The 24,933-nt window shown below is 39.0% G+C and overlaps 1 protein-coding gene across 2 annotated transcripts; it reads right to left on the bottom strand.

Moving 5' to 3' along the window:
* Positions 1-1,465: 1,465 nt before the first annotated feature.
* LOC122654244 (pre-mRNA-splicing factor ATP-dependent RNA helicase DEAH10) lies at positions 1,466-23,385 on the bottom strand. Of its 2 annotated transcripts, XM_043848239.1 has the most exons (13): positions 23,234-23,385; positions 23,071-23,117; positions 16,952-17,032; positions 14,672-14,888; positions 9,730-10,147; positions 9,101-9,304; positions 7,592-7,752; positions 6,102-6,185; positions 5,592-5,777; positions 3,878-4,109; positions 2,978-3,180; positions 1,881-2,015; positions 1,466-1,673 (listed from the first exon to the last, which is right to left on the bottom strand). In XM_043848239.1, exons 1-13 carry the CDS (start codon positions 23,332-23,334, stop codon positions 1,490-1,492), a joined length of 2,253 nt encoding a protein of 750 aa, XP_043704174.1. In that variant the 5' UTR covers positions 23,335-23,385; the 3' UTR covers positions 1,466-1,489. The 2 variants fall into 2 exon arrangements, with proteins under 2 accessions (XP_043704174.1, XP_043704175.1); XM_043848240.1 differs by lacking the exon at positions 6,102-6,185.
* Between the last annotated feature and the right edge of the window lie 1,548 nt (positions 23,386-24,933).

Raw genomic sequence — 24,933 nt, 5'->3', positions numbered from 1 at the left:
ATCAGCTCTATTCAAAGCCATACTTGAGACAAGGCCCAAATTATGCATGCCTTTCCTCACTACTTCTCCTAGGGTCATTTTAGGCCTGCCTCTTTTAGATCCTTCAATCTGAATTTCTATACTGGTGCATCCCAAGGCCTCTGCTGAACATGACCATTCCACCTCAAACGGCTCTCTCGTAGCTTCTCATGTATAGGGGCTACTCCTAGCTCAGCTCTAATATGGTCATTCCTTACTTTATCCTTCCTAGTCTTGCCACACATCTATCTCAACATCCTCATCTCCGCCACACTTAATTTATCTATGTGCCGCTTCTTAAATGCCCAACATTCCGTACCATACATCATAGTCGGTCGTATGGCCGTCTTATAAAATTTTCCTTTGAGTTTCAAAGGAATACACTGATCACACAATAATCCATTATATTTTAATTCTTTAGGAAACTTCATTCTCTATATTGCCTTCTTTATTTACGATAGAGTCTAGATATCTAAAATAATCACTTTGAGGTTATCACTTTATCATCAATACTGAACACCTCATTAACCGTCATAGTGTGGCTAAAGTTGCATACCATTTACTCCATCTTCGTTCTACTTATATTAAGACCTTTTGATTACAAGGTAGATCTCCATAACACCAACTTGGCATTAATCCTTGCTTTTGTCTCATCCACCAACACAATATCATTAGCAAAAGCATACACCAAGGAATCTCGTCTTGTATGTCTCTAGTTAAATCATCCAGATAAGCGCAAACAAATAAGGTCTTAAGGTAATCCTTGATGCAAGCCCAATTGTAATTGGGAACTCACTACCTTGACCCCCCCCCCCCCCCAAACGATCTTACACTAGTCACCACACCATCATACATATCTTTAATTATGTCCATGTATTTACATAAGACCCTCTCTTCTCTAGAATGTGCCAGATTAGCTCTCTAGGGATTCTATCATAGGCCTTTTTCTAGGTCAATAAAAACCATATGAAGATCTTTCTTGCCTTCTCTATACCTTTCCATGAGTCTCCTGAGTAAGAATATAGCTTCCATTGTGGATCTACCTGACATAAAACTCTCTCTCTCTCTAATTATGGGCTAAACATCCCACATGTCATATACTAGTTAGTAGTTAATATTAAAATGTCAGAAGATGAAAAGACTCCGAAGAGTGACAATGGCTCCGAGAAAGTGAACTAGTCAAAGTATTGAGGACTATCTAACATAGTCAAATTTTCACATAGGTGATAAATCACAGCCCCACTACAGATCATTGTGTATGAAGCATTGCTTTTTCAAAGCACTTGGCTTTTCTCACTTTCATTTTATGTTAGCTAACAGCTTGAACCAAGACACAGTGGCATTTATAATTCAGATATAATAAAAGAAGTCTGGTGATGTGATTTGTCTAGTATCCACAGAAAGAAACCTTGGCACATGAATATCTCTGTCATGAACCGACACATACCTGTCAGAATTTGAACCACCAGTCCTAGTTCTGTGTAGCATAGTATTGAGGAGCCAATTCAGGTAACCATAATGGGTCAATTCTTGTTATGTTGCGGATGTAATTATGATTTGTTTGAACCAGTTCATTGAAAATTATGCACTCTGGCTTCATCCGGAATAACATTGAAGAAGGATGGATTTGCACTAGCTGACTACTTGCCAAAGCCCTGAGAAAATACAAAGGCATGAAAACATTGAGTTATCAGAGGAGACGCAACTTTCAAAGGATTCTGCAGAAATTGGAAAGCCATGACCACCTTTTCAGAAACTAATAAAATTTCTACCGGCAAAGAATTTTGCATGAAATCATGAATCACTAGCCAAAAAAAAAAAATTAAATAAAAGTCCCACACCATACCATGATGGTTCTATACCTGTATGATCCATCAGGCTGTTTCAATGCTGCATTGAGGAAAAATGAAGCAGCAAGGCATCTACGGAACTGAAGCATGTCATCTCCACAAGAAGCAATGCGAAGACTCATTTGCCCAACATGACCTCGTATTTGACTGCAAAAGAGCATATAAATGAGCAAGAATTCATGTCTAAAAGAGAAAATATTGGCATCAAGGAACATTTAGACAGGTCTGGGGATGGAAGATCAATTAGTGGGATCCATCATATACTATGGTGTTACCCTCCCTCTATTTTAATTTGGAAGGAACAGGTGAGCAGAGACTAAAGGTGACGTGCATGCACAAACCTACATATTCTCCCACTTTAATGAGCACAAAAAATGTTAGGGAACAATCTCAAAACGATGCACATACAGGAAATGACACCATCAAAGTGCACCTGGTACTAGATACAACAAGCCATAAAGGAAAATAGGCGCATAATGATTTGAACCATGGGCGGTGGGCGGGGTCGGTTAAGGGTAGATCATCCTAAAACGCAAAAGCACATGTCATAGAAAGAGGCTTTAAAGACCTCGATTGAATCAGAGGTATCTTCTTCCTTCTTACTTAATCCAAAGATCTATCTAGAAAGACCGAAGCCAGGAGTTGTTGCTTTCTTCTAATCAAGCAAGAGAAGTTTTTTCTTTTCCAACCGTGGATGAAAATGACAAAGTAAGGGGAGGACAAGCTCATACAATCAAAAGAAGTCCCAAAGCAGCTCAACATTTTTGAGAATTAAACCCAAAATTTTATTGAACAATGAATTTTGAGGGCTCTTAAGTGAGCCAAAGAGCAAGCACATGTGCAAGCGTGTGTGCACAAGAGAGAGAGAGTCCAATGGACAAATGGGCCTGCTGTAGGAGTCGACACCTTTACTTAGTGTCTAAACCTGCAGAATCACTGTTTTCATCTGCAAGAACCAACCTTTAGTCCCTTCACTGGTAATGGTGTTCACATTTTAACCACCCTTATTCACATATTAGGTACTTTAGAAACCCCCAAAAAAGGCAGCAACAACAACAGAAGTGAACAGGTTATTCAAATTCTTTAGCACACAAGAACACAATGCCAACCTGTGAATGTCTAAAGCATGTAGCAAGGAACGGTAATTAATGAAATTTTCCTGGCACCATTTTCTTAATCCCTTCTCAGTTGCTTTTTCTCTATTGTTTGCTACTTTGTTCTTTCCCAAACTCTCAGTAGAAGCACGATATACATTCACTAAGGTGAGATGGTCCCCCTCTAAGCTTGAAAACCTTTTCCATGCAGCTCTTGCCTGCAAACAGAGGAGAAATATTACCATACTATAATTCTACTAATAAAATATTACTTTAGAATTGAGATTGAATTAGAAGTTGGAATAGAGCAATTTTCACAGGAGAGAACGGACTTTATCACAAAGGTTAAAGAGCCCCAGGAGTTGCCTATGAATCCAAATCCCCAACCAGAAATTTTATTTTTGACCTCTTCAGATGCAGGCATTCAGCCCCTTTATCAATCAAAGAAATAATATTTCTTCCTTGTTTTGATTTCAGGGAATTATGTTTAAACTTCTAGCAAATCTAGGTACACGACAGAACTGCCAAAACTAACCATCTGAAGAAATAATATGGCAAGGTAGCCTTAAGAAGACAGGCCATGTGAACCTTAGTGGTTGGGTGCTTCCTTAATTCTTTCTCCAGAGATTGGAATCATTGCACGAGAGTTAGAGACTGAAAGTTTGAGCTCTCTACAGGAACTATCAATCATATTGTGAAGAAGGATGGATGGCTTCGGGAACTCTCAAAGTTTGTCTCCACTGAGATTCTAAAGGCTGAATCAGAGTATATCTCCTTAGAGAATCTAATGATGGGGGAAAGATAAGTGGATAATCATCACTCATAAGAAAATGCACCTGCTAACCTATTAAGAACACACTTTTAATTGATAAATAAGAAAACATGCATTCAATGGTGAGAGTCAATGGCACATACCTCTTCTAGCTTATCACGAGGGGCATAAAAAATGGATTCCACTGAAAGCATAGCAACAGTTATCAGCATTTCTACTAAGCAATTGAAGTCACTTGCTAAGATCAAAGCTCTGGAATAAATAGGGTCCAAGGGCAACCGGGACATTTGATGCCCAATCGGGTTTGACAATTTATAATCATCAGTAAGAGCACCAAGCAAGAATAACTGCTCCAGAGATTTGACAATAGCCATCCTGTTCAGTATTGTAGAAGAGTCAAATAAAGCTAACAAATAAATAATTCAACTTCCAAACAGGAAAACCCTTGAAGTAAACAGCACTAAAATTTAGACTATTTAGTTGAAGTGGACAACAAACTACCAGACAACAACAACTCAGCCTTATCCAAACGAAATGGGGTCGGCTACATGGATCCTTTCAAGACAATAAACTACCAGACAGTAGAGAGATAAACATAGTGAACATAAGGGTTCAAGAAATTAATATGTAAATAAGTAATACATTATCATCATGATAAAAATAAAAGACACTTAGATACAACTTAATCTAGCCAACCAATTGGAAGAAGCAAAAGATGTTTTTTCGTCTTTCTTAGATGGCTAAAACTGAAATTGTAATCCCCAGTGCCTACTAAGATTGCCTTCTTTTTTGCATGGTTGGTTCTGGCAAGACTTTTACACTGGACCATTGCATCCATATGGGAATGGAACTCATCAAAGATAGATTCCTTCGCCAGCATGATAAGAACTCCTTAACCATTTTTTATTTGTTATGTTTTGCACCGAAAGTATGCTCTGAATTCTTCTCTCTTTTGGAGTTCATTAAACACTTTGGAAGGGTAGTCAATATTTTCACTGGTTGGCACATAAGGGCTTTCAAGAATAGAAGGCATCCATTATGGAGTATGCTTCACTTTGTGGTATGTTATCGAATTCAGAGAGAAACGAGTGGCAGAATCTTTGGGCATGAGATTAATGATCTCTAGGGTTATCTAGATAGCTAGAGATTTCCTTCTCTATTTAACGGATCTTCACTCCAGGGACTTCTTAATTAGAGAGAGAGTTTTGTTTGTATGCATGCGCATGTGTATTGGTTTTAAACACCTCTGTGGTTTTTGGTTCTTTAATAACTTTATTGAGTTTGTGAGTAGTTTCCCCAGGTTATAGTTCAGGCTTCTGGCCCCTTCTTTAAAGTCGTACCCAGTGCACGAGGCTCCCGCCACCGCAGGGTCTGGGGAGGGTCATAATGTACACAGCCTTACCCCCACTTCTCAGAGAGGCTGTTTCCATGACTCTAAAACCCACAACCACTAGATCACAATGGAGCAACCTTACCGTTACGCCGAGGTCCACCCTCTCTCTTCTTGTCCATTCACGTTCTATTTATAGTAATATACTTAAATAAAAAACAAAATAAAGAAAGAAAGAATCAGGTTCTGATCAAGACAAGGCACAAATATCCTAATAACTTCTACTTCATCTAAAGCCCAGTATGTTCAGTATCTTATAGTTGGTCCACCCCTAAAAAAAATTAAGCATTAATGACTGCTTTGTTAGTAAGGATTAAAAAGGGGTTATTTCTACCTAAAAGCAGCCTCACTCACAAATCCAATATAATTTTGGTGAAGATGTAATATGCTTAGAAATCAATAAAATTACAACAAGATCATTTGCACAGGAGGTCAAACCAATGAAAGGTTCAAGTTCCCCTACGCACCTTGATGGTTTTTCCATGAAATCAAACCCTATAATATCATCAACACCCAAAGCTTTTAGCTGTAAGATGACATTTGAAAGGTTGCATCGCTTGATCTCTGGCACAGTTGAATCCCTAAGCTTACTAAATTCACTCTCTGGGTAAAGCCGGAAGCACTTCCCAGGTCCTTCACGCCCTGCACGGCCACTGCATTAAACAGACAAAAATGACAATACTGCTAAACAAGTGTAAATGTATGCAATTGTATGTGTATATTTGTATGTGAATGTGTTTATCAGAATCATTTGTCAAAAATACTGTGCTTTTTTATGTAATGAAGACAAAGGACAGTTCTCAATGGTTTTTAACTAGAAAACCAATGTCTTAAAAAAAGAGTTAGAGGACCAGATAAAGATGAGCCTGCTTCTCCTTCCCCAGTTGCACCCTGCCTAGTCTCCAGCCAACTACCTCCTGTTTCTCCAATAAAGGGGCGGTGGAGGAGAGAGACAGAGTTTGCCAGAGGTGACCCACCCAATCTCATTGCTCGAACCATCCATCCATCCTGGGAGTCCAAATTGTCTAGTCTTTGTCAGGGTACGAATTGCATCACTTTGACTGATTGGTTGGATAGTTTTGGGCAAAAGCACCAGATTCATTAGATAAAGGTGATAATAACACCATATTCTGTCATAGCATATCAATGCAAAACCAAAGTTCAACTCCCAGTAGACTTAATGTACAAGACATCATTGTCAAAGATAGAGATGCAATTTGCCGATACACGGTGAATTTTCATAGGAAAGTATATTTAAAAAGGAATTCCTTCTCATCCTAATTGTTGGACTGGAGCTGAATTTCATTGGTGAAGATTTAATAGATTGGCTGTAGCATCCCTTGCTGGAAAGAATTCAAAAACGCTGTGGATGTTAAGGAAGGGGATAAATCTTTGAGAATGGATGGGCTTAACTTTGCATTCCTTGAGCATTGTCCAGGCATCATCAAGTTGGACATTATGATGGTATTCCGAGAATTCAACAAAGATAGATATTTGGAATCAAGGGGGCAAGGCCACCTATATTTCTCAGTTTCCAAAGAAGAGGATAAACAAGTTGAAAGGACTATAAGCCAAATAAACCTAATGGATTGATCCTATAACTTTATAAGATTAGCTCCAAGGTGCTTGAGAATTCGAGGGGGCTTTTAATGGGATCATTTTCCCTCCACAAGGATTATTTGTCAAGAGAAGGCTTTGGTGGTTAGGGGAGAGATGGTGTTCTCACTGCAAATGAGACCATTGACTCAAGATGAAGTGGAATTTTAGGTTGTGTATAAGCTAGACTATGGAAAAGGCATACAAACAAGGGTTTTATACAATAATGATTAGGATGCAGTTTGGCCAAAGATGGAGCAAATGGATGGAAATGCATTATTCATGAACTGCTTTGCAATATTGATTGACGAATTGCCTGAATCCTTTTTACTAATACATACATAATTTGAATCTCCCTCAACCCCAACCCCCCCCCCTCTAAAAAAAGAACGGCTTATGAATGATTTTTGCATTTTTTTTTTTAATTCAGTAGTCACTCCTTGGGAGCTTCATGTTTTGAGATTGAAAATTCTAGGTTGCAAAACCAGGCTAATACATTTATTCCACCCTTGTTTATTAAGTAAATGTTGAAATTGATAGAATTACTTATCAATCAATTCCAAATGGTTTTAAAGATCGGAAAGATTGCCCAATCTGCATTGGTATCAGGTGGGACCAAAACGATATATCATGTAGGGTTGAAAGACTAAGCCAGTAGCAGTATCAGGATTTTGCTCACTATATCATCCAATCCATACTGATCTGGATTGGTATTGACAGAGATCCAGAGTACAATACCAGTCTTTAAATAATCATATAAATTTCTCCTACAATTAAATATATTGTTGAGGGAGCTATGACTCCAACTTTCCAACATCCATTAAGATTGTCTTCATGAGCACAAGAAATAAGCATGATATAGCAGGTATACCTTCTCTGAAGAGCCTGAGCTTTCGAAGTTGGAATTACAATCAATGACTCTATCCCTGTAAGTGGGTTGTAACTACGCGCTTTCACGAATCCAGGGTCTATAACATATTTAATTCTAGGAATAGTGACTGATGTTTCAGCTATATTTGTTGCCAATATGACCTACACATTGACAAAACATATTAACTGGTAATACAAAAAGATGTCACAAGTGGAAAGACAATGCATTAACTAGGTAAAAAGACTGTCCACAATAATCCCTAATACAACAAGAAATTTCAGCAATGAGAACCTTTGACTCAAGTTGAAATCTCTATCCAGATTCCTGGCTTATATCCTTCTTCAAGAGTTTTTTTATTTGTTAAATAACAAGCAATTTTATAAACGGAAATGTACAGCAAGAAACTCGCTGCAACCTACAATCTATATCCAAGTTGTAAAGCAAATTATGTAACCCTTTCAAAGTCGCACAGTTTTTTCCCCCAAATGAATAAACAAAAGGGGAAGAGAACACACATGGAATAATTGAAAACAGCAACCCACAAATGACCTGAACAGTACAAATACAAGAATTGCAGAAAAACAAAATCATGAGGCACAGTGACATGTGCCAGTCATTACAATAATGTCTTTGTTTTATTTTTATTTTTTATGTAATCATTAAAATAGCTTTTACTGCAGTTCCAGGTCACTTGCTTGAATCACTAGGTTCTTTAAAGAACCAGATGGTTGAACAGTTGTTGGTTATGAGACTGATTCGGTCCAAACTGTTACGATTACAAGTAATTCATTGAATTAATTAACTGATTATATAACAACAACAACTCAGCCTTATCCCAATTAATTAACTGATTATATATGGACTAATCATATCCCCTCATATGATCCCACAACGATATCCACATGAATTTGATATTTTGTAGCAAGCAATATTTGAGCATATGAACGGATGTATCATGGACATACGACTTATAATCCCCTCTCTCAAAGGGGTAAAATTTGTGTCTATGGCTGAGAGGACTTTATAACCTGAGAATTGATGTTGCATTGCTCTATAGAAAACTTTGCTCAGATCAACATAACAGGCCAAGTATAAGGCTGATTAAATGGCTGGAGCTGGAAAAAAAACGTTTGAAATAAAATGGCTAGGAACTTCTTATCAATTGGTAAGGACAACTGTATTTCCAGATAGCAACCGTGGAAGGACAAATCCATGTTTTCATCAAAAGCCAATTTTTGGCTCAGACGATCTCCTTGGTAGCATACATATGTATCCCTGTTAATAGAAAAATTCACCAGGCTTATGGTGGGTGCAGGTAAGACAGCTAGGAAATATTAATCCACCCTTTTGCATTACATCATTCAATACCTGCCCCACCCCCTTTGTTTTCCATAAACCACAGCCATCAAAAATCCAAAGCATAGCTAAGGAAAAAATAAATATTTATCTATGCCCCTTGGTACATCTTCAGACCATTAAAGGAAAATTAACATATATCATTACAGCTACCTTACGAAACCCAGAGGGTGCCGGTCTGAAAACTTGCATTTGCTGCTCTGAGGGAAGAGATGAAAATATAGGACAAGTCAAAAGCTTTTGAGTGTCTTCTGGTAATTGTTGAACTCTCTCTCGGATAAGTCTCTCTACAGATTCAATCTCTTCTTGTCCAGTTAAGAATACAAGTATATCGCCAGGGCCCTCCTCCAAATGAATCTACAAAAGAATAGAGATATGGTAATCATATATTGTAATAAAAAGATCATTACAATTAAATTTTGCAACACAAGGCCTAAACCTTCTGTAGAAAACTCGAGATACTCTTTTTTCATCAAAAAAAAAATCAAACTAGGTTCAAGATGCAAAACCCAATAAGGAAACTTGACTACGGACTCAAGAAACAAGGCCAGGTGCTAGCATATTGAAGTACAATTTCTTGTAATCAAATCAAAATTAATAAAATAAATTCAGCACCAGACCAAAATTATTTTAAAAAAATTGTTTTGGCAATCTATTAAAGGCTGTTGGTAACTTGACTAGGTATTACTCAACTAAGCCAGTTTCAAAGTCATAAAGCCCAAATATAAATGTCATACTAAGAAAGTAGAGGATGAAAAACATAACGTTGTAATGTAAATTACCTGAAAAATAGTAATCAAGGTTGCATCAAGGTAATCTGGCTCAGCATAATGGGTATAAAGTATATCTATAGGGTATGGTCGCCCTTGAACATGAACAGCTCTTGCATCCCTGAAGTATTCAGAGAAACCTTTTGCGTCCAAACTTGCAGACATTATGATTAATTTCAGTGGAGGTAGTTTTGTACCCTGGCATGACTTCAGAAAACTGAGGTTCTGAGCATCATTTTCTTTTTTCAGACTTGTACCATGGCTAACTTTCACCTTTTCAAGGTTAGCATGTTGGCTTGTGGTATGTGACCTCACTTTTTGTACATTTTTCAACAAGCCTAGTAACACATCAGTATGGACAGTTCTCTCATGAGCCTCATCAACAATGATAACTGAATACTTAGAAAGTAATGAATCCAATAGTGCTTCCCTGCATGGATCAAACATTGGATTAGTCCTCAACTGCAAAGCTTCAAGTTAACTAAACACCTCTGTAGACACTGAATTTTGTCACCCCCCGGCGATGATGACAACAGGACACGGACAGACATCGGTGTCTCTCTCAAGGACTCTTGTCCCTACATCTGAACCAAATCACCCTAAACATCCCTAAAATGGCTTATCAGACCCTTTTACTAAACGCTGAAGGAGGTACTGCTCACCCTCCCCCACCACGGCGCCGTGGACACCTCCAATACTAGAGGAACCCATTTCAGGCCCAAAAACAAAGGGAAAAAGGCATTGTGCTCCCATGGCGCCGTGGGGATCCTTCCCAAGGCACCATGGAGACGTGTACCTGATTTCCACGGCGCCATGAGAGGGTGTGACATCAGCTTGCTGACGTCACCCACGGCACCATGGAGGATTTATCTGGCTAGGAGAGAGAAGGGGCCCCTCCCTATAAATAGGAGGGTCCCCCTCCCTCATTTCTCAAGGTTTTTCGGGCCAGGGGACCCTCCACAGGCGATTTCTATCCCTTTTCTGCTCCTTTTTCCCCCTTTTCCTTCCTCTCTCTACCATGAGCGTGAGTGAGTAAAGTCGTTTCGGTGGGGTAGATCCTTCGATTACCCATCCGAATTTAGAGCAATTCTGCTCTTTGAATTGGTTATCCCATCAGTGTACGGATAACATAAAAACCCCTTTTGCAGTCGTTACTCTGTTTGCATACAGATAACAAGAATCCCTTATATAGCCGTTACTCTGCCCGAAGTTTGAGTAGCAAAACCCATCTCATATAGTCCTTACTCTGTCCAACAAGAGAGAGACAAGCCGATCGTCCGTCTCCACCTGAGCCGTGGGACATCACATATTTCGCACTCGGTGCGCTTTCGTTTATTTCGTGTATTTCTTGACAGGTATCTGTATCTTTCCTTCTCATTATTTTTTGCATAATGTAGACAATTAAAGTAACTCGTTTTAGTGTACATAGTAAATGATTTTTCTTTCTTTGTCATGATTAGTGCATCATAACTTAGCCCTACATGTTAGTATATGATATATTATTAAGGGAGAATATTCGAAAACCAGCATCTAGTAGAAAGACCGGTTTATCCGGACGAGGTGGGTGCCTAACACCTTCCCATCCTCGTAACCTGACTACTTACCCTGAATCTCTGACCAGACCATATGGAATCACGTAGCCCTTTCCGCTAACCCCGGATGGGGTTACACCCATTGGGTCCTAGGCCCTAACCCTAGGTGGCAACTCCATTTATTTATAAAGCATGATCCCAATCCCCATGATGATATATCGGAACGATACACCGTTATTCATCAAAGCCAATCATTGTCGCCAAAAGGCTGAGGAACCCTCGTCCCGAGGACCCCGGTACTTACAACCTCCTTCTACAATTCTTCAAGGTTCACTCCTAGACCACCCCCTACAATGCAGTTCTCTGATGAGTTTCTAGAACTAGAAGCCTAAAGAACTAAGCTAGGCTTCAGAAACTCAGATTAAACCAGAAATGCTGTGACAGGTTTAGTAATCAGATTTCAGAAGAAAATGAACAACAATAAATTCAACGGACTGGGCTAATATTCTGGTCGAAGGTCAGAATAATGGAGAAGAATAACTTCCCAAATTCTGGATCAAATCAGATGGACAGCTCTGAAGTTTTGGGATAGTCCTATTGGGGGTAGGATTCTAGAAACAGAACTCAAATTAGAAATCCAAACCGTATATTCTGGAACTTCAAACAACAATAATTATGAACTGGTTTGATGGATATAAACAGTGACTTGAAACTATAAATGCAAACAGAAATCAGATCTGAAAGTTCAGCCACGAAACTGAAGAATTCAGAAAATTCTAGTGAGAGAAGGATTTCTGGAAATCAGTGTAAAAATTGGATTTTTAAGTTCAAAACAATAGCAGAACTTCAGAACAGAAACCGAAAGCTTAATGTGAAATCAGATTTGAATTCCAGTGGTTAAAATTTGAGTTTCAAAGAATTCCTTGTTGCAATAGGAATTCAGGGGGGAAAAAAAACTTGGAAGGAAAACTGGGTTTTACGCAAAGATCAGAACCAGAACATTAATGGAAGTTTAAACAAGAGGATACCAATTTCAGACCATTAACTAGTATCAGATTCAGTAACTAAAAGAAACGAATGAAAGAAAAGTCATGTTACTTACTTGGAATCGATGGAAGGATTACAGAAGAGAAGAGAAGAAGAATAGAATAGGAGGATATGACTAGGCTTCTCACCTAGCCTTGCTGGAATCCCACCAGCGGTATTGGAGTCTCACTAATAAAATAGTTGAATCACACAACAAGATTCTGAGTCCCACAGAAAAGAGCAGCAAAAAACCATCTTCATTCATTAATAAAATTGGTGTACAAGGCTGGATCCCCTTACAAACTATATAGAAGACTCAAACACTAAAACGAAAAGGCCTAAATCAATCCTTACCTAATAAGGTAACATAAACTGACTAGGAAACTGACTCAAAACAGGACTTGACTAATAGGAATCCTAATCCAGCCTAACTAAAATACTTAATAACAAATAAAATAAAGACACTTACTTAACTAATTTCGTAGGCCTAGCTTCTACCCATACTATAGGCCCATTAAAGTGGCCCGTTACATTGAAAACACATTGGATCAAAAGCCCAACACATACATAACCCAACCTAAAGCTTATTTCTATTAAAATAAGCCCAATTGCCTTTTATCTGCATCATCCTCTTTTAACCTAAGACAGCTGCTTCATTCGCCCTCTCAATGTTGTCTAATCGGATCGATTCACGATCTGAATCATCTGATTTGACTCGATATGGCCCTGGAACAATTCAGAAAAGGCCCTGAGTTGGAAATGGCTTTGAATCAGCCTGACTTGATCAAATTATTCGCTGAATTGTCCAATTCATGGTCAATTCATAATTCTGGCAAAGTCTCCAGACTGAATCGACTCAGCAGAAGCCAGTAACTCAGTTTCGAATAAAACTTATTTTAATGCTCTTCTATTTATTTTTGGGGGCTCCTTTTGTGATGCAGAGCTCAAATAGAACCAGCGTAGGAGGAAGGACCAGGCCCAAAATTAAACCTGGCCCTGGTTCTAGTAAGGCCCCTGGCCAGAACAACTGGATTGATTTCTAGAAGATTGTGTGAGACTTGTGTGGGGCCCCCGTGAGCAGATTTGCATGGAGTATGTTAGAGATATATATCGTGGGATTCTATTTTAAGCCAAGTAGTTTAGGTTAGATACTTATTCTATTCCTATCGTAAGTAGGTCTCAGTCTCCTATTATAATTATGTTTTAGGCTTAGCTAGGTAAGAGGTTTATTTCCATTGTAACACTGTTTTGACTTTAATATAAATATACATTGGCTGGTACGGCAAACACACAGATTCTATCGTCAAGCCTTCTTTTCTTCTCCCTCAATCTCTTTCGCTCTTCTCTCTTCTATTTTCAGTAACTAGTTACAGGTTCTGGGTTCATCACATGGTATCAGAGCGATGAAGAAGGGGGGGGGGGTAAATTAAATAGGAGGTCCAGTGAAGTTCTACTGGTGTAAAAAAAAAAAACCTGCATCATGTTCTCTGCCAGTCTGGAATTTTTATTTTTTTTAAGGTTTCTGTGGTTTCTATGAAGGAAAAAAAAAAAAAGAAAGGTATCTGCCTACCGTCGTTTGTTGTTTAGTTGGCTCGATTTACTGCTAAGGGTTCTTGGCGTGCTACTGCTGCGATTTTTTATCTTCAATTGCTGATTTACTGCTAAGGGTTGCTGCGATTTTTGATCTTCAATTACATATATAAAGACCTTCTGAAATTCCTAAATTGACTCATAAAAAGACTTGTTCGCTACCATTTCACCTAAAAGCTCAAACTGTTAGGGAAGGGCAGCGTCAATGTTTACATCAACACTCTCCTGCACATGCAGGTCAAGATCCCATAGTCCTTGCACGTGGAGCTCATGCGGCATTTCCTTCGCGCAGCACAGAGGAAGAAGAAATGTCGGGAAACTCTTCCGATGCACTTCCCATGAGTCGAACACTTGACCTCCCTGCTCTGATACCATGTTTGCTACCGTTTACCTAAACGCTTGAACTGTTAGGGAAGGGCAACGTCAATGTATACATCAACAATACTCCCAATCACTCTCACACACTCACAAAGTAAATAAACCCAAAAAGAACTCTTAAAACCTTATTCAGTATTCTGATCTACCGTAAAAGTCCTCAACACTTAACTACTAATCGCATATACTAACTTCACCCCCATTTTATGGGGCCTATAAATTAGGCCTGTTACAATGAAACTCATAAAAATAAAGGCCCAACCAATAATATAACTACTACCCAAATGTCAATTTCAGCCCATTGAACTGCCACCAGCACCTTGTGGACCTCCTAAGTTTGCGCATAGGCCTCCATACGGGATTAATGTCTAATTCAACTGCATCATAAGGTCTAGCAAAAGTTCAATAAAAAAAACAAGTTCCAGTTTTACCTCAATAGCAGGCCATCTGTCATGTATTTGATCCTAGTTGAGCTGGAAGTCACATCCTCAAACCTTATTGAGTACCCGACCTTCTGACCCAACTCCACACCACATTCCTCTGCTACACGTTTTGCAACAGTGACAGCAGCAACACGACGAGGTTGAGTGATCCCAATAATTTTTCCATCACGACAGTATCCCCCATTAAACAAGAACTGTGGTAATTCTGTAAAAAAGTAGTCATTTAGGTGAGAAATAACAGAAGGTTATAAATGATATTGCTAGAAAAGTGATGCTCAATCCCAAGAAAGAAAGCAAGATAAAGGGAGAGAAAATAAAGAACTACACTGTGAGCTCGTAGAAATGAAAGTAAAAACAGAGATGGTTATATTTTTCTTTCCTATTGACAAAACAAAGATATCTCAAGGTGATGCAGGTGCACTGCTTTGGACCGACCCAAACCCATTAGTGTATCCATGTGAAGATGAACCGGGTCCATGGGTTTTTAGTTCAGCAGGATATTTAGGAATTATTTTATTTGGGAAATATATGTAATCTTTTATTTGGGTAGCAATTTGAGTTTTATTTAGTCTCTATTTTTATTAGTCCAGGTTTTAGGAAGTAATTAGGAAGTTGATTTTAATTCTGTTTTAGACTTCAATTAGGACACTTAATTTTTTTTTATAAATATGCTTGTAACCCAATACGTTGGGCAGATTTGATGAATAGAATTTCGATTTGTTTTGTTGCCAGATTGGTACAACAAGGTCATGTGACCATATCCTCCTTCTTCGTCGTTTCTGGTTTCTTCTATGCTCTGGACGGTAGTAGCAGCCCCATACATTCTGGTTCGATCTCCTCCCTCACAAACCTTTGTTCCTCAAGCTTTAGGGTTAAAATTCCCCACCTTAGGGCGACTCAAACCCCTAGTGCTTGTTCCGTAAGTCTTCCTCTGCTATAAGACTCGACCCCTTGAAGAACCCCTGCAACTGTGATGTCGTCAGATGTGATTTCAGAGCTTCAAATCTCACTAGGTTGTTGATGCTTGGTACTGTTAGGGCTTGTAATCAGCCGAGGATCGAATCACTTCCCTTCACCTGAAATCTCAGACCCAGCCGACAGAGTGAAGGAGTTCTCTTCTTCGAGAGCAATTCTGGTTCCTCTGTCTCCTGCTTGGCTTGAGCGATCCGATTCGGGTTTTCGAACCCCGGATCTGCATTACAAGGCATAAAGACAGGCTTCCAAATCCAGAAATGATTATAATGGCATGATCCAATAAAAGATCAATAGAAGAGCTTATGCAACAAATGAATTGAAAATAAATGATAACTCTCACTCAAACGATGGATCACTAGTCACCCTCATAGAAGCCTCCCTTTGCAAATTCTCAGTTTGGATGGTTCCGTCTACTTTGAATTTTTCTAAGACCATTTATCATAGTTATCAAGGCACCGCCTAGGCATCCAGGCTCTTTCTTGGGTCCAAGGCAACAACACGCCCTGTTGACACTTAATGAGCTTACGTTGATATATGTTTATTGTTTTGTTTTTTGATGAATATAAAAGGGCATTTTGGACTTCATACAACACTTAATAATATGCTTTGTTTATTATATGTTGCTTCTTCAAAATGGAGTACTAAAAATATGATTATGTTCTCCCTTTACTAGCCTTCTTCCAACATAATCATTATATGTAGTCATCCACTAACAAAATGCACTTATGCAATATATAGAAATCGCAAACCTACATTCATGAGACTCATTAGATTTCAGATAGGAAAACAAAAGCGGCACAATGTATTTGACCAAGTTTTCCTTGAGAATCTCTTCATCGATCACTTTTAGTGGTTGGATAGGACTCTTGGAACATTGCCAAGGGCATTTTGGACTTCGTACAATAGAACTTCGTATAACACTTAATCATATGCTTTGTTTATTATATGTTGCTTCTTCCTTTACTAGCCTTCTTCCAACATAATCATTATATGTAGTCATCCACTAACAAAATGCACTTATGCAATATATAGAAATCGCAAACCTACACTCATGATACTCATTAGATTTCAGATAGGAAAACAAAAGCGGCATAATGTATTTGACCAAGTTTTCCTTGAGAATCTCTTCATCGGCCACTTTTAGTGGTTGGATAGGACTCTTGGAACATTGCCAAGGGCATTTTGGACTTCGTACAATAGTGGAGTAATTATGAGATCTTAGTGGTGGGATTCTCATCACCCACTGTGAAGAGAAACTTTCTCCTAATGTCTATGTAGGACAGGAATACTTACGAGTAGTTTTCCCGCTTCCAGTTTCACCAACTATGATCAACGTGTCATTCTTCCTCACTTCCTCGACAAGTTGTTTCTCAACTAAGAAAATAACAGTTGACCAGATGTCAATAAAAACACAGTTAAGGAACAAGCTCAAAAAAGTAATTCTAATTTCTAACTAATAAAACAGAATCCTGACTGCATATGAACTTCACGGCATAAATTAATCTCCTCACAAGCTTTTTCTCCTTTTCTTTATTTTTAAACAATAATCATAATAAAGGAACAAGCTCAAAAATCATATTAAATTTTAATTATAAAGAAAAAATTAATAACAACAAAGAGTGATGCATATAAGGCACATAATGGGCTTATTTTATTGGAACTAAGCCTTGGGTGGGGTTATGTATACATTGGGCCTTTGATTCCATGTGTTTTCTTTGTAATGGGCCTAAAATGTGGGTGCAAGGAAGGCATACGGGATTAGGCTTAGTAGTAGCTTATTTTCATATTTCCTAGAATTATTTAAGAGTCCTTTCATATTTCTATGTAGAAATCTAATAGCCACTAGAGTATCTCCTAGTTTTTAGTATTTGTCTTTTTGAATTCCAAGGCAACAATAAGTGCCTTCCATTATCAGTTTTCAAAGTCTTGTTTGTAGTTCCTATATCTTGGGAACAACTTTCAAGGTCTTGGGATAGTTTTCCATGTCTAGGAATTGTTATCTATGTATGAGGAATTCCAAAGGGGTTTTGGAATTCTAAGGGTCTCTTTAATGATTATTTTGTTGTACCCAATGTTTCTAACTCTATATAATGCAAGTCCTGGCTGCTCTCAAAAGGCAATCATGAATTGAAAACAAATTGTTCTCTTTGAAAACTTTTGCTTGTGAGACTCAAGAGGGATCAAGGTGGACTCCTTCGATCGTGACCAAGGTGGGACTCCGACGGTTGGGCAACTAGTGGGACTCTAGGCTGCCACCTATCTATCTTCATCTACAACTTATCTATTTATCTTTATTCTTTTCCAGATTCGATCTTGGATTGCTTACCCTCTCGGGTTTGCATCATTTTTGGTATCAGAGCTCAAACTGGTAAAGAGAATGAATCCAGATGTTTTTAACTTTGCCGGACAAAGAAATCCATATCTATTCCTTGATTGGATAGATTCTTTGAAAGAATATTTTTATCGGCATGGTTTGACAGAAGCACAGAAGATCAGATTTGCTTATTTGCGATTGGCTGATGCTAAAGCTTGGTGGAGATCCCATGAAGAGAAGCTCAGAGTCAGACGACGTGAGCCTCACACTTGGGAAGAGATGAAGTACGAGTTGAAGAACAAGTATCTTCCAGAACGTGTCAACAACAAGCTCTCCCGTCAACAAGATTACCACCAGCCGAGATTTCAAGTTGAAAAGGAAACTTCTTCTACCACCATGGATACTTTTCGTTCAGAATTGCAAGAGATCAGAGTTATGTGTAACAACATAGTACAACAACTTAAGCAGATGATCCAGTGTACAAAATCTCTTAAAAATTCTGAAGACAAGGTGGAGAAGGTACTTGAAGAATCCACTGCAGATATCGCCATGGAAGGCAATGAAGAGACTGTCTGTTGATGAACTACCAACCGATGATTGCATTGAAAAGTTCAATCCTCAAGATTTTATTGTAGAAAATTGCATTGCAATGGTTGATGTACTTGCCAGTGAGATCGTGGTATACGAATGCGCCACTACAATCGAAGTGGTGGATGTGATAATTTCTGAAGATCCTGTGGTAATTCCCTTTGAAGCCAACATTGATTCAGAGGTGGAGCATGTGGATTTTATCTTTCCACCTAAGTTTCTCGAGGAGAAAGAAGCACGTCTCGTAGACTTCATTCCCTATGTTTATGAAATGACAATTTTATTCTGGGCTCATATGAAGATTATTCCTTGTCTCTACAAAACTCGAGGTCGAGTTTTTTACAAGCAGACGAGAATTGATGCAAATAAGTCACATAATGGGCTTATTTTATTGGAAATAAGCCTTGGCTGGGATTATATGTACATTGGGCCTTTGATTCCATGTGTTTTCTTTGTAATGGGCGTAAAATGTGGGTGCAAGGAAGGCATACGGGATCAGGCTTAGTAGTAGCTTATTTTCATATTTCCTAGGATTATTTAAGAGTCCTTTCATATTTCTAGGTAGAAGTCTAATAGCCACTAGAGTATCTCCTAGTTTTTAGTATTTGTCTTTTTGAATTCCAAGGCAGCATTAAGTGCCTTCCATCATCAGTTTCCAAAGTCTTGTTTGTAGTTCCTATATCTTGGGAACAACTTTCTAGGTCTTGGGGGTAGTTTTCCATGTCTAGGAATTGTTATCTATGTATGAGGAATTCCAAAGGGGTCTTGGAATTCTAAGGGTCTCTTTAATGATTATTTTGTTGTACTCAAGGTTTCTATCTCTACATAATGCAAGTCCTGGCTGCTCTCAAAAGGCAACTATGAATTGAAAACAAATTGTTCTCTTTGAAAACTTTTGCTTGTGAGACTCAAGTGGGATCAAGGTGGACTCCTTTGAACATGACCTCGGTGGGACTCCGACGGTTGGGCAACTAGTGGGACTCTAGGCTGCCACCTATCTATCTTCATCTACAAATTATCTATTTATCTTTATTCTCTTCCAGATTCGATCTTGGCTTGCTTACCCTCTCGGGTTTGCATCAAAGAGGGAATCATACAAGCATACAAACTTGACCGTGTGATAATGAACAATTTCTTCATCAAAAAAATTCTGGTACGTTATGGAAATATTTTGGTGATGATGGAACATTGGGACAAATGTAGAATCCTTACGCAAGTGGTTCCTTTTTCCTATATGTTGCAGGCAGTGAAAGTAGAGAAATCAAAGAATCTTTTAGGAAAAGGGCAATGACTGGTTCATGATATGCAAATCTGTCCTCCTTGATAATATACCGGACTACTATGTGCCAAGAACTCAAAGATGTGAACAGGACAGCTTTGGCTATTATTCTTTGTTTTGTTCTATGTAAAGACAATGTATACACTTCTACAGTGCCTTCCTAAGAAATTAATGAAAATCAATACCATTTGCTATCCAAAAGATTGGAATGCTTGTTTGGAGTAATGGTGGACTGAGGAAAAGGTGGATGAGAGAGTCTAGAGGCTGGACAGGAAAAGTGCAAGTTTAGTAAAGATCCAAATTCAGCAGAACTTGAGATCAACTCATTCCACCTTTCCTCAGTAAGTTGTGCAGCCTCAAGGAGTTCAAAGGCAGACCAAGTTATCTCTATGGACTACCTCCCTCTGTAACATTCTTATGGTCATTGTCTGGTGCTTTGAGGACATTGTATGCCCACCATCCACCACCCTTATATGGGAGAAGTTAGTCATGGTGAAAAGCCTGTGTTATAGCAATACACAGACGTTGACAAGGAAGATTTAGGAGATCCCTTCTCGGGAGTCGGAGGGAGAGTTTGTTGGGTGGTTTCCTCACGTCATTTAGGGGGGGGGGGGAGACACAAGGTAATTGAGGCGGTGAGAATCTCTCCCACATAATAGGAAGGGTCACTAAGAGGGTCGGTTACCCAAACTGACTCAATATGGGGTTCTTTTTTCTTTATAAAAGGAAAGGTGGAGGAGAGAAAGTTGGTACATACAACTCTACTGAGTGATCCCTTATGGCTCTGGCTTTTCGTGGTAGAAGAGAGAAAAGAACGAAGAGAAGGTGCTCTCTCTTGTGTTCCCCGTGCAGCGTAACGGCATTCTCGCTGTCAAAGGAAGAAGGGAAGGTACTGAGGCTTTTCCGTATTTGTCACGACGGGTTTTGAGGTGAGAATACAGTAATCTTGTGAATCCACTTTTGTTTGGTGAGTTGTTTTGTAATCCAACAGGGATATTTCTCTTGATGTTTGTTAGCCTCTATATTGTTTAGAGAGAAGATCTTGTAACCCTGTTATTACTATAGTGGAAGTTTTTACTTGAACGAGGTCCCGTGGTTTTTCCCTTTCGCCTTGGAAGGTTTTCCACGTTAAAATTGGGGTGTGCTTTTGTAGTTAGGTCGACTTGTTTCAGAGTGTTAATATTTTACACATATTATCGTTGTGTATCTCCGTTAACTTGCACACAGGTGAGAAAAGGGTTGTTTTGAACAACAAGTGGTATTAGAGCCAAGGCGTGGGAACCCGGTGTGCCTCCGAGGATGAATTCGGAGAAGATCTCGGTTGCTCCCGCGTGGAGGGGGAGGTTGTTGGGGTTCCACATGGAAGTAATAATCCCACATCAGATGTGAATAGTCTTATGTGGAGACTTATAGGTACTTGGGCACCCTCTCCTTAATGGCTAGCTTTTAAGGATGAATTATGCCCTGTAAAGTCCCTAACACCCTGCACAACCTTATCCATCCATCAGATTTCTATCATATTTTGGGGATTTGTTCTACTCCATCAGACCTTCATTTGACCAGGATTTGAAAGTAAACTGATCTTCTGATCTTGAGTTATTAATTTTCTTTGGTTCTGGCTTTTTAAGCCGAAGTTTGTGATCCTGTCTATCGAGTTGGAACCTAATACCTGTTGATAGGTGGACCCAACTCCATTAGGGAGGGCAGGGAGAGGGAAAGAACCAGGACCAAGAAGAAAGCTTCTTCCCTTAACATTGCGACTATACACAGGTGCCCCCAAAACCCTGACGGATATGTTGTTATAATGGCACTTTTAGCCCCCTCAAATTTCACCTAATGTTTATAGAAAAAAAGTATCTAAAAGTACACATAAAAAAAAATGTGTATATTAAGTCATTAACAATTGACTATATGAAGTTGGTCGTTGCATAACATTTGGAACCTAGGTGACTGACTTAGAGATAGTGGTCAACTAGTGCTTTTCCAGCTATGTGCTAGTGCGAACCGGCGAGGTGATCAACTTGGAGATAATGGCCAACTAGCAGTTAATGAACTCAGTGGTGGTTTAACAATGAGGGCACTTATTTTCTACATGCACTATATTTGTAACAATAATTACAAAATGAAACATGAGTTGAATTCGTAACCGGGGCCTATAACAAGAGAGGCAAGAGTACTACTGTGTCAAGGTTATCCTTCTCCCATTTAGAGGATACTGCAACTCCATCCTGGAGTTGGTATGAGTACAGTCCTTGAAAGCATGACTACAAGAGGAAAAGAAGACATAGGAATGGTTTCCCTCCCTATGGAAACAAACCAAGATTTTTCAATCATTACAACAAAGAATCATTTTTTGTTGTAAAACTACAATCAATGGTCCAATCTTGATACTGTTACCAAATGGCCAACTAATAGGATATAAACCCGAAACCCTAGATGCCAGATCTTTTACATCAGGTATTCTCTTGTACAATTATTTTAAAAAAAGAAACATATTGTCTAATAATTCACATATCAAATAACCTATTTAATTCATTTGCCTCGGTGAGACATTTCTCAACAATGTAATATAAATTCAAAAATGAAAAAGTTAAACAAACTAACCTCTCCTTAATTAAGTCAAACAGTTAAACCTGGGTAAAATAACTTAACAAGTCATTATTTCAATTGGAGTAAATCAGGACATCGCATGCTTGACCTATGAGGCTTCTTTCAAGGACATTGCTTTTCCATAAAGACACTAGTCTTCAGTTAAACCAATTTCACCATACTATTAAGCTCTTTGATGCTCAAAAGCATATGTATGTATAAATCCCCTTATTGAAGTGTTTGAGCACAGTCCCACTAATTAACTAAATAAACATAATCTAAAGGCCTCTTTAAGTTACAGATTAGCATTTCTAACCATTAATCTTAATAAACGACATTAAAAGAATGGAGATGGTTCCCCACACTCTCCCAAGCCACACAAATCACGGTGTGGGCTACGGTTTCATCTGGGGACCCATATGGTCGGGGAGGGGAGGAGAGAGTGTCAGTGGGGAGACACCTAATCAGGATGTGGGAGGGTGCCGGAAAGCATCCCCGTACTGTCGGGCTGGGAATCTTTTTCCATCAAAGAATTTGAAAATTGACAACTACAGGAATAAAAGCAACTAAGTATGGATTCCTAAACCCGAATAACGCAATTCAGCTTTCAGTGAAACTTTTAAATGAAATTTTAATAAATACCTTCTGCAATAGGTAGAGATTTCCTCTGTTGCAAGATTCTTTGCTTCCTGCAAAACCAAAAACAATCTAATGAATCATGAAATTTATAAAAAAAAGTTGAATGACATTCTTCACCAAGAAGTAATAAATAGAAAGGAGGGGCGGAGGGGAAAGAAAATCTCGCCTTGTGAAGGATTCAGACTTGGTGTCGTTCTTAACGATCCTCCCATTGAGTTGTTGGTTTTTGGAGAAATTTTCGTTTCCTGTGTTTGCCATGGAAGGCATCTTCAACCTATTTAGCTTTGTAATGTGTACTTTCTGCACAGAATAATAGAAGGAGAAAATAAAAAACACCAAAATTTCTCACACTCGCAATCATATTAGTAACAAACCCAAATATTACATGGAATTTACATATTCGGTTTCCTCCATTGTTCTCGTTCAATAAATTGAGGTGTAGAGCGAGAGAGAGAGAGAGAGAGAGCTCACTGTCTGGCCCGTAATGGAATCACGGTGGATATTGTCTACCGATGTTTGAGTGTTCGGATTCAGTCTCCACTCTAAAGCAGCAGCACAGTGAGAGGGATTCGGCTCCTCTCCAACTTTCACATCTCCCAACTCTAGCTCAACCCTACCTGGGAACGCGACACGTGGAGAGGAACGATCCAACGGCTCTTACCATATTCTTCCATTTTCTCCCCAAATTGACCTACTTTCTGCAACCCGATTTCAAAAATACCCAAACCCGAGACTCTGAATCGACACGACAAGCTTCACCGCCTCTTACTCTCCAAGCCCTGCCCCTCCATTGGCTGGGATGCATGGAGCCGCCGTCGCCCAGCGGAGCTTGATTGGTACATTAAGGGCAATGAAGGTGGAGAAGCCATTGGAAGGGTTTTACAACGTGAGAGTAGAGAGAGAAGTATCAAAGGAGCGGCTACAGGAGCTTGATGTCCGCAGGTGGTCCATATGGGAGACAGGAAAGTGCAAATTTCCATGGGACTGATTTATAAACCCTGTTTTCCATCTGGATTTTTGTTGGTTTTGTCTATGGTTTTATCAGAGTTGCAGCTTTTCAGTTACTGTAGATACCTTTAGGGCTGCTTCGTTTATGTTAATAAAATTGAAGATTCTTTTCTTGCTAATGTTTTGGAAATGATCTGAATTGGATTCTGTGCATGGAAGCTCGAAGAGAGATTTTCAAGATTCGAAAGTGCAAACTGACGGTGGGAAGTGGAAACTTCAGAGTTCTGTGCGTGGAAGCTCGAAGAGAGAGATTTTCACGATCGAAGGATGAATCAACGATTCGAAGACAGCAGAATTATGTGCGAGGCAGATGAGTAAAAACCCTCTTCTCTTTTGGGTTTTCAGAAACCAGGTTTCTAGGGAGGAAGATGAACGTTTGAGGAAGAACCCAATGGATTTCATGTTTCTTGAATTATAGGTATCGGGTTTGGGTATTTTCGGGTTCTTCTACTCCGATCTAGGGTTAGACACGGAACGCCACGTCGTCAACAAGAAGTGGCGGGACTTGAGTCGATGACGCGATGCCAGTTACACTGTGGGATTTCTGATCAACTTGGCATGTCAGCAGTATATTGTCACGAGTCACGATTCACGATTCACGATTCACGACTCACGAATTCTGTTATCCTTCGTTGTACAGACGGTTTGCAAGGCAGTTCAGATCCTCAGATCACCAGAACGTACGGTTTGCAATGAGAGTTCAGAGCCTCTTTACCAACGTACACTTTCTTTTGTTTTCATAAACACCTTTTTCGCCCTAAGGCTATGATTGGAAGTCAAGAAAAGAAAGAAAAAAAAATTCAAAAATTTTTAAATTTAAAGAGAGATATAGAAATATAAATCAATCATTATATCATC

This window comes from Telopea speciosissima, chromosome 3 (genome assembly GCF_018873765.1).
Source record: "Telopea speciosissima isolate NSW1024214 ecotype Mountain lineage chromosome 3, Tspe_v1, whole genome shotgun sequence".
NCBI lineage: Eukaryota > Viridiplantae > Streptophyta > Magnoliopsida > Proteales > Proteaceae > Telopea > Telopea speciosissima.
Note: the sequence above shows the minus strand (reverse complement) of the source record. Positions and strands in the feature narration are given on the sequence as shown.